At 44.0% G+C, this 14,190-nt stretch overlaps 2 protein-coding genes and 1 pseudogene across 2 annotated transcripts; 2 read left to right on the forward strand and 1 right to left on the reverse strand.

Moving 5' to 3' along the window:
* The first annotated feature begins 197 nt into the window (after positions 1-197).
* Positions 198-4,785, forward strand: LOC139654047 (E3 ubiquitin/ISG15 ligase TRIM25-like; annotated as a pseudogene).
* Positions 4,786-5,251: 466 nt separating this feature from the next.
* Positions 5,252-10,710, reverse strand: LOC139654037 (solute carrier family 15 member 5-like). The gene is made up of 10 exons (XM_071531057.1): positions 10,644-10,710; positions 9,309-9,704; positions 8,339-8,561; positions 7,323-7,492; positions 6,970-7,190; positions 6,663-6,849; positions 6,267-6,455; positions 6,019-6,150; positions 5,756-5,864; positions 5,252-5,393 (listed from the first exon to the last, which is right to left on the reverse strand). The coding sequence occupies exons 1-10, from the start codon at positions 10,708-10,710 to the stop codon at positions 5,252-5,254; spliced, it is 1,836 nt and encodes a 611-aa protein (XP_071387158.1).
* Positions 10,711-11,044: 334 nt separating this feature from the next.
* ccdc34 (coiled-coil domain containing 34) lies at positions 11,045-13,968 on the forward strand. The gene is made up of 7 exons (XM_071531070.1): positions 11,045-11,108; positions 11,447-11,740; positions 11,996-12,131; positions 12,340-12,447; positions 12,619-12,777; positions 12,908-13,037; positions 13,317-13,968. Exons 2-7 carry the CDS (start codon positions 11,457-11,459, stop codon positions 13,520-13,522), a joined length of 1,023 nt encoding a protein of 340 aa, XP_071387171.1. The 5' UTR covers positions 11,045-11,108; positions 11,447-11,456; the 3' UTR covers positions 13,523-13,968.
* The last annotated feature ends 222 nt before the right edge of the window (positions 13,969-14,190 follow it).

A 14,190-nucleotide genomic window follows, 5' to 3' on the forward strand; every position in this document is an offset into this window, starting at 1 on the left:
CCTATCACTGGAAGTTAAGAGGAATTTGGGAGGTTTGAGAATTAAATTGCACTTTCAAATTTTGTTATATATTACTTTTTCTTTTTTTTCCTTTTTCCTTTCTCCCTCCTCCAATTCACAACGCTCTCAAAGCCTTATGTCACAGAACGTTAAATCCCCATGCGGTGAAAAACAATGTATTTCAAGCATACCAAATATTCAAACCATATCGCACTGACACGGACCAAAACATGCCAATGTGAGCGCGCTCTCAGTCACAGAGAAAAGCCCCTCCTCCCTGATAGAAACTGAAAGTAGCCTAAACTGTTCAGTCGCAAAGTAAAAATGGCAGAACATCAGGAGCTGTTCGACTGCTCCATCTGTTTACATCTGCTAAAGGATCCAGTGACGACGGCCTGCGGACACAGTTACTGTATGGACTGTATCAACAGATTCTGGGACCAGTATGAGAGGCAGAAAGCAGGGTACAGCTGCCCCCAGTGCAGGCAGACCTTCAGACCCAGGCCGAGGCTGAAGAGGAATACGCTGCTGACCGACCTGCTGGACAAACACAAGGCGGCAAGTAAAGACAACACCCACCCAGGTGCTGCTGGCGACCGCTGCGCTTCACCTGCAGATGTGGGGTGCGACGCCTGCACCGACAGTAAGCGGCCGGCCGTCATGTTCTGCCTCGTGTGCATGGCCGCGTACTGCGAGACACACCTGACCCCTCACTTTGAGGTGCCGCCTCTGAAGAAACACAAGCTCGTGCAAGCCTCCGAGAAAGTCCGCGAGAGCATCTGCCGCCGTCACGACAAGCTGCTGGAGATTTACTGCCGCACAGACCAGCAGTGCATTTGCCTGATGTGTACCGTGGACCAACACCGAGGCCATGACACTGTGCCAGCGGCAGCAGAGAGGGCCGAGAGGCAGGTTAGCTGAGCTGTTGGGAAATCATTTGTTTACGGTCCTTTTGCTTTGACCGAGGCTGTGATAAGCTGTTTTATTTGTGTTTGAACAGAGGCACCTGGAGAGGACCAAACAGGAGGTTGAGCACAGAGCGCTGGACTCCGAGAGGGAAATAGAGGAAGTGACACAGACTGCAGACTCCATGAGGGTGAGGGGTCATCCCTGAACTTTAGTGGCTCTCCTCCTTTGGGCCTTTATCAATACATTGTGTTATGAACTGAAAAATAAAATGAATGTTAATATCACGTGAGAATCAAACTCCCTAATTGGAGTTAGCTGTTGTCCCGGTGAACAAAGGCGCCCCTAATAAGAAGAAAAGGTTGTGACAATAAAGTTTGTAAGGCAACATGTTTTTGAGGGATTATTTCCTAGCAGAGACTTCCAGGACTTCCACTTCTTCCTGTAGGTGTCATGTGATTGAGTAAGCAGAGCATAACATAATACACACGATATGAAAACATGTAACTGGAGCACAATGAAATGTCAAAACAGAAACTTTTGCAAAATGGCTTCTTCTGAAGGCAGGAAAACATCCTGATATCTCTAACTCTGCTGCCTGTGTATAGACTCCACCAGGAATGATGTGAAGGAGAGGGGCAGCCTAGACCATTGGCACAAACTTAAAAGAAATTCTCTTTTAAGATTATCCTTTAATTTCAGGTTTGACACTGTAAAGGTTGTATTTTAAAATGGAAAACAAGTAAAAATCAAATTACATATGTAAATGATTTGGGGGAAATATAAACTAGACTAGTACAGGAGTCAATTGTCTGTAACTCTAAATGTCATTGTTGGAGAGAACAAGACTAATTGAAATGTTTCTCCTACCAGGCTGCCGCGTGGGAGACGCTGGACGACTTTGAGCGAGTGTGTATGGAGCACATCTGCTCATACGTCCGCTCCGTGGAGAGGAGGTGCTCCGAGATGAGACAGAAAGTTGGAGAGACGGAGAAGGCGGCAGTGGATCGCACCAACGCTCTGTTGGGGAAGCTGAGGTGTGAAGTGTCTGAGCTGAGGAGGAGAGAGGCTCAGCTTAACCAGCTGTCGCTAACGGAGGATCCCATCCAGTTTCTTCGGGTGATGACATACTTCGCCACTCTTTCTTTTCAGATTTGCCCCCTGATTTTGTGTGTAAATTGAGAAATGTGTTTGTTAGTCCCACCTGTCTTTGTCTGTCTCTTAATATACGTTTTGTTCCTTATGCAGAGTTTCCAGGCCGTCGCTGACCTCCCTGCATCCACAACTTCACCCAAAAGCCATGAAATGCTGACGCAGTTTGTCACTGCGCAGAAATCTAAACTGGAAAAAATGTGCAAAGAAGAAAAGAATGAAATAATGAGCGTTCTTGAGAAAAACATGCGTATGTATGATCAGTGCGATTTCTAAACTGTATAAGTGGGAAGACAAGAAACAAACCATATGTTGTTTTATAGAGAGAATGATGAGTGTGACATTTGTTTTTTTTCTTGTTCCCATAGTGTCAAAAACTCCTATGCTGCAGGAGAAAACAACTTCCAGGACATATCTTTTGACTAAATATAAAAGTAAGCATTATGTTAATGAACTTTGCACAAATAGCAGCAACACACACACACACACACACACACACACACACCCATACACAGTAGTCGATTTGTACACAAATTTCAAGTGGGATGGTGGGGTCTTATGAAAGACAAACAATTTGATAGTGGCGAAGACAGCGTGGAGGGTGGGGGACCAGCTGTTTACCCTTTTGTTTATATTGCAACAACACAAAGGTAATTCTATATTCAAAAGACATGCAAGTTAGGGATGTTAAGTATCAGATACTCCTGCCAATGCCCTTAATAAAGGCACTGTTCTCTGGGAGCGGCACTGTGGCTGCCCACTGCTTTTAAGTAGTTAGGATGGGTCAAATACAGATAATACAATCAAGTGTAACTTAACATAACTTAATACTCATGGCACTTTTATCTTATCCAAACTTCAAATTTATAGTTATCAAACCTCTACTCATGCTCACTTTGTCATCCTCTCCTGCTTGCTTTGCCTCTACCGCATCGTCTAAAACATCAACCTGAACCTGGTGTGTGTGTGTGTGTGTGTGTGTGTGTGTATGTGTTACATTTGTTTCAGCCTTAGCAGTTATCTGTATCCTTGACCACCATAGATTACCACCCAAAGCAGTAAATTATGAGCCACTGTACAAAATTCAGCACATACTACAGTAAACGCCTTTGTGCTCTCCTTAGTCAAATTTTATTTGGGCTTACCTGAGAACGACACACAAAGGGCTTCCTCTCTTTGATGGTTATTACCTGCCACTTCAACAACAAAATTCAAACTAGGTTAATCTTCACCATTTATTTTGTTGCCTGGCAAACATCCCGTTGAGGATGATGTAGCCTAATGTTTTTATTTTATTATATAATTGTATATAATTTTGATGTTAAATTGTCAACTAACTATCTAATCTCTGTTTAATCTCTGTTTTCTCTTTTGCCCCGCTTCAAACAGTGTAGGCTAAATTATAGAAAATAATCATTATGACTCCTGACATTTCCCACACCTGTAGTTTTCTTCTTTTTGAAGAAGTCCCGCAGATCTACCTGCCCACCAGCCCATAGCCAAAATAATATCCTCAAGGTGTCATAGCCGCGTTGCAGGTTTTGCTGTGCCATCAACCAATAAAAAGACATGCAATAATAAGTGGCTCACACATTTCTTGATTAAATGATATCTTTGTGCCATAAAGAGGGATGAAAGGGGGATGGCAGTGTTACAAAGGGATGGTTTTGACTATTTTTATTTCAAGGGGGATGGCATCCCCTCACATCCCTCCTCAAATCGACTACTGCCCATACACTCACGCACATGAACACAGGCTAAATTAATGTTTTATCTTGCTCCACAGACCTCAAACTGGAGGTGGATCCCAACACAGTGGCTGCATGTCTGTACTTGTCAGACAGAAACAGAGAGATATCATGGAGTGACAGGGACCAGGCTCACCCCAATCACCCGACAGGTTCACCTACTACCACCAGGCGCTGTGCACAGACGGCCTGACTGGTGACCGCTACTGGGAGGTGGAGTGGGACGGCGGCATCGTCGAAGTGGCCGTTGCATACAAAGGCATCAGCAGGAAAGGCTCAGGGAACGACTGCTGTTTTGGGACACAATGATCTGTCTTGGAGTTTAGTCGTCCGGCTGCACGTTTTGGCACAACAACATTCACAAAGCCAAAATTCCTCCGCCACTCTTCCCAAGAGTCGGAGTGTACCTTGACTACTGTGCAGGAATCCTGTGCTTCTACAGTGTCTCTGACAGTGAGTTTACACGCCTGCACCAAGTCCAAACCAGATTCACTGAGCCTCTCTACCCCGGGTTCTGTGTTGATTTGGGTGCAACACTGAAAATATGCAAACTGTAAATCAATGCACAGTAATACATGTTGGTTGCAGAACTCGCCTATGGGGCCATGTGTTTCTATATAGATTTATAATGCAGGGATAAAAAGAAAGGTAAAAGAATGAGAGAGGAATATGAAGATGGATTTGAAAAGTGCAGTGCTTGTATGCATAGGTAAATGCAATAATTCACAGACATAACTACTGAGGTGCAAGTGTTACTTTTATAAAGCACTTTTTGCTGGTGTAGGTCAAACTTTCTAAGGGCTTCTCTTTTTACTTATTATTTACTGAATTTCTTATTTTGAATCTAAATGTGAAGCCAAGAGGAATCACTTGCATTCCATTTGGGCATATTTCTCTTAAATTATGCTACGTACCATATAAAAAGACGTTCAACTGCTACTTACCATTTATGTTACTTATCAGCTTTTCAGGAATCTGTCAAATAATTTGTTGATTAGCACTTTCAAGTTTATATGAGATTATTGGTATTCTTCATGTAATTTCAGTGAAATTATCAGCATTGTTACTTTGCTTGTGCACTCAAATAAAGAACATTACCATAGCAATGTTATGTCTTTATTGTTTATTTGATTTCATTCGATACTGTTTACATTTTTAAAGGTTCTAAATAATTCACTCACACCACAGAAGCATAGTGGCCTATGCTCAGGCATTCAAAATTTAAAGTAATGTTTCCTTGAAAGTGCTGGTGACATAAAATAAAAGTTTGGTATTTGTACAAATCAGTTTGTAACATCATATTTGTAACAGCAAACAAAACCAACAATTTACATCCTACACACTTCATTCATACAGTTTCACCCTACATTCCCAAAGTTACAGATATTTACATCGCAGCAACAGGTGTAGCGCCAGCGCCACCGAGTGCAGAGGTCATGATGAGGTCACAGGATGGATTCAATGGAGGCGTGAGTGTAGGAGCGATCCACAGTGTCGTAGAAGCGCAGACAGGCTTTGTACCGCAGCAGCTTCTCAGCCAGAGGGCTGCTGCTCAGGCCTCGGCCCTGCACACTCAGGTCTGTGTACCTGCACAGCATCAGGACGGACAGAAAAGACACTTCAGGCCAATAACAATATGTGTTCATTATACTTTTGTTGTTTGTATGTAATGTTGATTTTGTTTTATTTGCTAATACTTATTCCTGTTGAAAACAGTTTTACTCTTGTGCTTTACCATGTCAGTGTACCATAGACAGCAGCAATTCAACAGCAATTCACCTACTGCTGAACATACACAAGCAATACCAGTGGACTGTATGCACATGAGTCACACAGTCTAATCCATATAAATACATCATGCTATTCAGTAGTGCAATCAGACAATAGTTGGATCTACTTCTAACCTTAATTTCAATTTATTGTCCATGTAGTTAGAGGTAATTCTGTACCTGTAAGATATCCTCCAACACACAAGGGTATTTATAGCCATCAGCATGGCTAGGAAGAAGAAAAATCTCTCCAGATTCCCATCATGGAGTACATTTGGGTAGAAGTTACCTGTAATCAGGAATGACATCAGGACATCCACATCTCATACTATTAATGATATAAAATAACATTTTATTACACTGAAAATCGTTAAGCTTTTTATCATACTCCACTTCCACGATCATTTATTAATGAAAGGAAAGCATGCAATATTATTTCTAACCTCCAGAGAGCAAGTACACCAGCTGAGTGAAGAAGGCCCCGAGGAAGCAGCCCCCTCCGTAGGACAGAGTGAGGAAGTGCAGGGAGATCCCTCTGATGTGGCTGGGGGTCAGTTGGAAAGAAATGAGAGAACCTGCCAGTTCAGGGGCGATAAGGACAGAAGAGAGCAGTGCAAAGTAAATATCTCTCGTTTCATAATAGCAACTCTTTCCCGCTGCATTTCTGAGGTTCGCCCTCTCTTTCACTCACACGCCGGGGTGACGAGGGCCTCGGCGACACCCAGGAGGATGTACTGAGGCGCCAGCTGGAAGCACGGCATGGACGACACCTGCAGGACCTTCCCGGACAGCGTCTGCTCCACCAGGGGGTGGGCCTTCCTCCACAGCTCCGACAGGCCCGCCACCAGCACTGACAGGGCCGCGAACGCGTGTCCCAGGGCTGGAAGGGGGAGGACAGACAAGGAGGGGTGATGAGAGAGAGGGCTGCAGGAGGGGGGGGGGGGGGGGGAGGAAGTGTAGTTACAGAAGGGAACGGGGGAGGATGAGAAAGGTAGAGGAGACAAGAGAGATGCATGGAGGTTTAGGTGAAGACGTAAAAAAAAGCTGCGTGCGGGAGTGCGCCATGAGTGCGTACGGAAATACTCACCGATGACTTTGGCGGGCGCCGGAGGGGTTTTGTCCATGGAGAGGCAGCAGGTGGTCGCACACTCTATCAGCGGGGCCAGGAGCAGCAGAGGCAGGATGCTGATCACATTCATGGCACCGATGGGCAGGAGGAAGTCGGTCAGGTGAAGGTTAGAGTTCATTGTCTGAATGTAGTAACCTGAGGGAATCTGTGGGAAACGTCACGAGGTACGGATTTGAGGATAAACGGCGGAATCTGGAAGTTTGAATAGTGAAAGTGGTTCTTTTTATTTCTTATGTATAACCCTGTTGTTTCCCCATGGACCTGCCTGTGTGATGCAGGCTCTGTACAGCAGCTGCAGCCCGTACAGAGGGAAGAGCCTGGCCAGGACCTTCACGTTCTCCACGTGCGTCTCGCTGTAACGCCCGCCGTTGTTCTCCTTGGCCCGGTCCAGCCAAGACGCCACATCCCCGCTCAAGTGGCGATAGTGGAGGCAGCACATTTTGAGGGAGTTCAGGAAAACTCCCAGCGTGGTCAGTAAGGAACCAGCTGTGACAGAAGGAAGAAGGAAGGAATGGTGTGAGCCTGCAGAATTTGACTTAAGTTATAAGTTATATATATTATATAATAAGTTTGATTGAAAACTGTTTTGGAGTCTCTTTCTCTTTCTGTGTATGTTACCTTTCTTGGGTTTGAAGGTGAGTTTGTTGCGCACCATGTGTATGGCGAGGAGAGCCAGCAGTACAGAGGTGAAGGGGATGAGGAAGCCCAGGTTCTTAGCCACTGACTGCTGGATGTAAGCAATGCCCAGAAACACAATAGTAGAGTTCAGGTTGACCAACCAGTAGAACCTGAGGGGAATGGAAAAATTATTACAGTATTTCTTAACTTTAATGAAAGGTATTTTAGGGCTTTTTAGAATAAAGTGGCAGAGTCCAGGGGTTTGTTTGGGATATAGGGGAATACTTTATATTATACTCTATATTTAATAATAAATATATTTGGACTGACCTGGACTTGTCAGAAACCAAGAGATATCATGAGGGAGAAGGTTCAGCCTCCTCCTCACCATAAAGATATGATTAAGTACTATGTCTGTATTGAGCACAGAGGTGGCGGTCTCATACAGGGGAATTTGAAGGAAAGTGTTGAATCAGGAATGTTGTTGTTGACTACAACAACCCAGACAAGTCTGGGCAGCACATTTTGGCACAGTAACCAGCTAAACTAGCTGTCCTCGTTCTTTCACAATTGGAATTCAGACCAGAGTGCAAGGACCCTTTGTTCCTCCAGTTTCCAATCACCCCTGATTTTGTGTTGATTTTTAAAAATATAAAATACACAAAGTTTAAAATTTATGGAAGAGGATTAGGACCACATAAAAAATGTATTTGATTTCAGAGGTTAATCTCAGAATTTCACGTGGCCCTAATCCTCTTCTGCACAATTTTAGGACCCAATGGAATTGTTTTTTAATATATATAATTTTATGTCTGACTGATAGCATGATTGCAGATGTTAGAAAATGATTTACAAATAAATGGGAAATCGTACAGTAATATTTTTTTTCTGGAAACATACCACCAGGCAGAATGATTGAACTGCAAAGCACAGTTGCTAGAAAGACTCTTTCATTATGACGAGGAGACCGGCTGACAGACCTAATTGCCCTGCATGCGGACGCCAACACCACCCACCAGTTGAAGAAGGACAGGAGCTGGTGCTGGTTATAGCCCTGCAGGCTGTAGGCACCCATGGGACACAGGATGGCCCGGATACCGCCGATGCCCAGCGCAGCAGCCAGGAGGCCCGTGTAGAAGAGGATCTGCTGCTCCCGAGGCTCCAGCTGGTGGGTCATGTGATGAGTGTCGATGTAGAAATCCTCGAACGGGAACGCCACCACAGGCAGCATGGCTGTTCCTGGAGAGTAAAGTGACAGGTGAGGGTCGTGGCGTCAGGCTGCAGCTGATTTCAAACACGGGTGTGACTCGGACTGCTCAGTGCAGAGTCATGACTGAACACTGAAACAGGATTACTGACAGTTTAGGCTTTCTTGGACTGAGCTCACACTAAAGGTCAAACTTGACAAGTGGTGAAACGTGAAGCTGTGATGCCAACACCCCATGATTCAGAGTGAATAACCCAACAGATGATTTTGCATCTCTCTTGCTCATCTCTCATCTTCAGATAGCTATCTTTTTTTTTTAAAGTGGCAGATTTGACCCACTCCAAAGTACTAAAATAAACACCAATGAACAGTTCTTTCACGTTAACACTAGAAAGACCAGTGGATTTTTGGGGGTCTTAGAGATGGCCAACAAGTATTTAAGCAAAGGGGGTAAATAAGAACTACTGTTTCCTTGTGTGCTTTTGAAAATATATCAACACTGGATTGTACAGAAATTGGGTCTAGGGAAAGTGATGGAGGGACATTTTGAAAACTTTAAAAATTCAAAACAGATGTCAGTTGACCACAGCTTGACCACAGCTTGGCCTTTCTAGTGTTAATCCTTACTGTAAAAGTAAACAGAAAAAAAAAGAAAAATACTGTTTCTGGTATGACATTGTTTTTCAGTCTAGCAATATTGTTCCAACATTTTCACATTAGATAGAAACTGCTATATTACACAGGAAACATGTATGAAATTTGAGCCCATTGTGTCTTACCAAAGAAGTGAAGGAAAGCACACAGGTAGAGCACCTTGGTCCTTCCTAAGCAGGTTTCTGCAAACCACCCAACCAGAACAGGAGTGAGGGTGCTGGCTCCTATGAAGCACAGGTTGACGGTAGCAGCCAGGTAATTGTCGTAGCCCAACTTCACAGTGCAGAACAGGATCATGTTACACACGATCCCAAAGAAAGTGAACCTCTCACACAGCTCCACGAGGAGGACGCAGATGATGACTTGGAGCTTCTTGCGGGACTTCCGTGGCCCGTCCTGTGGGGGCCGCCGGTCCGGACGCGGGGTCTTGGAGAGCCGACGCTGTTGGCTCCGGCCCTCAGGCAGTTTCTGGAGGTCTCCTGCCACCATGCCACCTGGCCAGCTGGCTGGCTGCTGGGCTCCTGGGTTGGAGGGATATGGCTGAGAACGGGCCACACAGAGCTCTGAATGGGAACTCCTGTCCTTGTGGGATAGGACCGGCTGAGGCCAGGGCAGGAATCCCACACCCTAGTGTGAGGGCAGCGTAACCGGGCTGGAGACACGGGTGATCAAAGGGTCTGACACACCTATCTGCTTAACTGCACGTGCCAGTTGCTGTTGATCCTGAGGTGGCTTGATAATGTGATGCCTGTGGGTCAGATATGAGATACCTCATAAGGAGCTGACACATGTAAAAGATGCAAACCCTAGTGCATCCGGCATAGGAGTGATGGATGGGAGCTATTTAGAGAGTGTCCCAGAAATATTTACTGAATGACCAACAAGATACAGACAGGTAGTTGTTTTGTCCTAGTTGATTTTTATGGAGTTAACCTAGTTTTGTGCACAGTTAGCATTCAAGTGAAGAAAAAGGCTCTGGCTAGTGTAGTAACATCAAAAATCCTGTTCATCTGAAACTGGGAGACATTGTTTGCAGTGGGCCCAGTCACAGATTAAACTATATAATATATAATAATTTATAAAAACACACATTCTTGCCTAAGCAGTGGGCTATGGTATTTAAAAAAACACAACAACTATTTTAATTACAGCCAAAGGTTATTACAAACACTCACAAAATGTTGCGCCCCTTTGTGAAAGCAGTCCTCCAATGTGGAAGCTCATTTTGACTCGCCTTGAGGAGGTGCAGCTAATTAGACTGATACTGTGAAGTGTGAGTGAGACAGAGTGCATGAGGCTAACCACAGCTGGTCAGGGATGGGACAAGACCGCCAACAACTGCCTCTTACTCATACAGCCAGTAAACTGACTGTCTGAATACTGAGAAAAATGTCTTAAGGAATTTAGATGACTCAACCGTGATATTACGTTATTGTTTTTTGCGCATATCCCCCTCTCACCGGAGGAATCAGAGCACATGGTCAGCCAGGTGTGGAGCACCTTATCAGTACTGACACCTACTGGCATGTTTGCCAAAGTTGAGAGAGACAGGAAAGATTGGAGAGAGGGGGATTACACGAGGAAGTCTTATTCTTATTTAAGCTGGCGGAACACAGCCGATGACATGCGACAAAGATCCTGGGCCTGATATTCGGACGGGAGGACAGACTCAAGCCCCCCTTATAAATAATATCACCATAGGTTGCAAAGGTGAAAACCTATTTGATTTGGAACATAAATGTTGATAAGACAATGTAAAAATGTGAAAAGCTGGCAGATACAGACTGAAGTACGGGGCGGAAAGCATCGACGATCGCTATGGTTACAGAAACAGCGTTGCTTTAAGCGTGGGGGCGTGGTGTATCATGGGAAAAAAGTTGTTTGCAATCACTTCCAGCGTTGGGAACGAAGAGGAGAACACACGGGTAATAAATACTTTTCTTCAAACAACACTTAGTTAACTAAATGTTGATAGTTCTTGTCAAAGTTAGACATTGCGCACATACATTGTGGACTCGACAGTTAGCGTTCAACGTTTGCCAACATAAACACGGTGGATAAGCTTTTCTCTGCTAATGTTAGTTAGCCTCCTAGCTAACATGGAAAACAAGGACTATGTAACGTAGGTTGCAACTGCTGACATTGTTTCCACGGAGATTCAACATTAGCTAGTTAGCTATAACATGACTTACTCACTTGTACAACTTAAAAACACATAACGCGTACAAAAGTTTCACTTATTTCGACTTTGTGTGTTTTGCAGCAAAGTAGTCATGTCTGCAAGGAAGATGCCAAGCTCTCCTGCTTCCGCGTCCAAGGGTTTCAGCTCGACCCCCCTGAAGTACAGCAGCGGGAAAGACCTGCACAGATCCAGGAGTGTGGACGATGAATGCGTCTTATCCGACGACGAAGACGACACATTTTCCCTCCTCTCTCCCATCTACCATGACAGTTTTGATAGTGATGAAGACCTGGATGCTGCAGCTCAGCAGCTGCCCCGGTCAGAAACCTCACCCATTCAGAGTGATGAGGCCAGACTCAGCATTTCACCTGTCAGGTATTGTGCAGGTTATTGGTCTAATAGTGGGAAGATCAAGGCTCGGTGGTTTAGAGTTTGGGTTGTTGCAAAAGTGACTGTTTAATTTTAGAACCCACTGATAACTTACTTTCCAGAGTCAGGGGGCATTGCAATAGTTCTTGTCAATTTTGATTCAAACAAGTTGAATGTAAATGTAGGCCTAGTAATAAACTGTGAATTGAAAAAGGAGGTATTTGCATAACATCTATAATTTTTCATGTGATTGTGTTTCAGATGTGAGCTGCCCAAAACACAGCTGGTGCCAGCAGCTGAGGAGCCGGCAGCCTCACCTACGCTCAGCGCATGGGAAATGTGGCTGGTGAACAAAGCCAAAGACGACCGCCTCAAATTGGAAAAGAAAGCAGAGGAGGTAAATCCCATATTTTCTGGCACTATTTCACCACAACAAACAGTCCTTTCCTTTGTGTTTATATGTAGCTATGGGGCCAACATTTGTTTCATTTTTTTTCTCCATGCTTTTAAAATCAACTCATTCTCTGTCAAACCATCCTCATCATTCTTCCTGACTGAATCCAGTCTGAATCTTTGACTAGAACATTTTATATCTTGTGAATTAGGAGCGCCTGCTGAAGGAGAAAAAAGAACAGCAAGAGAGAGCGCAGGAACAGAAGAAGATCGTCATGGAGGAGAAGATCCAAGACTGGCTAAAGATGAAGAGAGAACAGGTGGAAAACTGCTTCTTCTTACTTAATGAAATCACAGAAGGCATTGTAGCAGATTCAGTAATTTCATAAGCATCTTAACATAATGCGCATGTATACAGTAATACTACTGGTAGATCTCCATTGTTGCCATTTCTATAAAATGTTTTATGTCGTTTTCTTTCCAAACTGCAGGAGAAGCAACAGCAACTGGTAAAGCAGAGCAAAGAACAGCAGGAGATACAGAGGCAGCAAGTGAAACAGAGGGAGACTGAACAGAAAGCACAGGAGAAGTACAAAGAATGGATGCGGAAGAAGAACCAAGAAAAAATGGAGAAGGAACGGAAGGAGAAAGTAACGTGGTTATTTTTGGACAATTATTACAGTTTTTATTGAATGATTCTGAATCTTTATGCCATGTTGATATGTTATTGACGGTAATGAGCCGCCAGTCTGAGCTCCTAACATTCTGTTGTTGTGACAGGAGGCGGCTGTCCGGAGAGAGGAGCAGGAGAAGGAGCGCCGAAAGAGGGCAGAGGAGAAGTTTAAGGAATGGCTGACACATGCCAATGAAAAAAGCAGGGACAGTCCCAAGTCACTTTGCTACCCAAGAAGTAAGATCAGTTTGATATTCTGGGAATTAGTAACTATGCATCATCAATCTTTTGGAAATGTTTTCACCATGCATACATGAAATAGGTTTTTTGGAGAAACAGACACCATACAAATGATAACATCTATGTATGACGCTTAATGATATATTATACTAGGAATGATGGCAGAGTAAAAAACCTTTTCTCAAGCTGCGTTAAATGTGATTGTAGCATATCGGTGTCACTGGCCTTGCTGATATTATTTGTATATGTGAAATATATTGGATTATCTTCCTCCAGGTCCCTACGACAAAGCCTACCCATCACCCAGCTTTTGCAACCCCATCCCATGGAAGCCGATCCACGTCCCTCCTGCGGAAACACCACAGAAGAACACTTCTCGCAGGAAACCGCAGAAACAGACGAAATGCCAACAAAGCCCCAGCGTCGCTTTTAGACTAAGAAACACTGCTTTAAGTGCAGTGCAGTTGCAGCAGAGGAGATGATGCACAGCAGGCAGAGCTCTTTGACTGTGACACTTTAGTTATGGCACCAAGGTGAGGCTCCATCAAGACTCACTTCATCAACGCTTCTCATGAATTTAGACTCTGCCGGATCACAGAGGCATTTCTATTATAACTAGCAGGGCACTCGGAGAGCGCAGGCCTCCGCCAAGGTTCGTGCTATTATTGCTTGTTCATGAGTCGGATCCGGATCCGCTCCAAAATTTAATGGGTTCTTCCTTGGCCCATGCTACACCCTTCCATGAAGTTTCATGAAAATCGGGTCAGTAGTTTTTCCGTAATCCTGCTAACAGTCAAGGACAAGGACATGCTGCCATGTCTAGATTTTCTTTATTGTATTTGGTGACTGTGTTCACTGCAGTGATTTAGTAATGTACTACTTCAAATTTGTGTTTGTATATAAGGATATGTACATGTTAGGGGTTTAGAATTTTTGCATGATTTTGACAAAAATATTTAGAATTTGTTCTTCCATATCATTATAACCTTTAGCCTACATTTTGGCATAGCGATATGTTAATAAGTTTGGCATAGTGATATGTTAATTTTTATCCTGTAAATTGAATCAATTTGTCATGAGGATAAATGGGCTGCAGTCCAAACAGTTTTGTTTTCTCTTTCTTTGCTCTTATCTTATTTGTAACACCAAT

Source organism: Centroberyx affinis, unplaced genomic scaffold (assembly GCF_046629955.1).
Source record: "Centroberyx affinis isolate AG114_WGS23_722 - 3 ecotype Tasmania unplaced genomic scaffold, CSIRO-AGI_Caff_v1 ptg002027l_1, whole genome shotgun sequence".
In the NCBI taxonomy this organism is placed as follows: Eukaryota; Metazoa; Chordata; class Actinopteri; order Beryciformes; family Berycidae; genus Centroberyx; species Centroberyx affinis.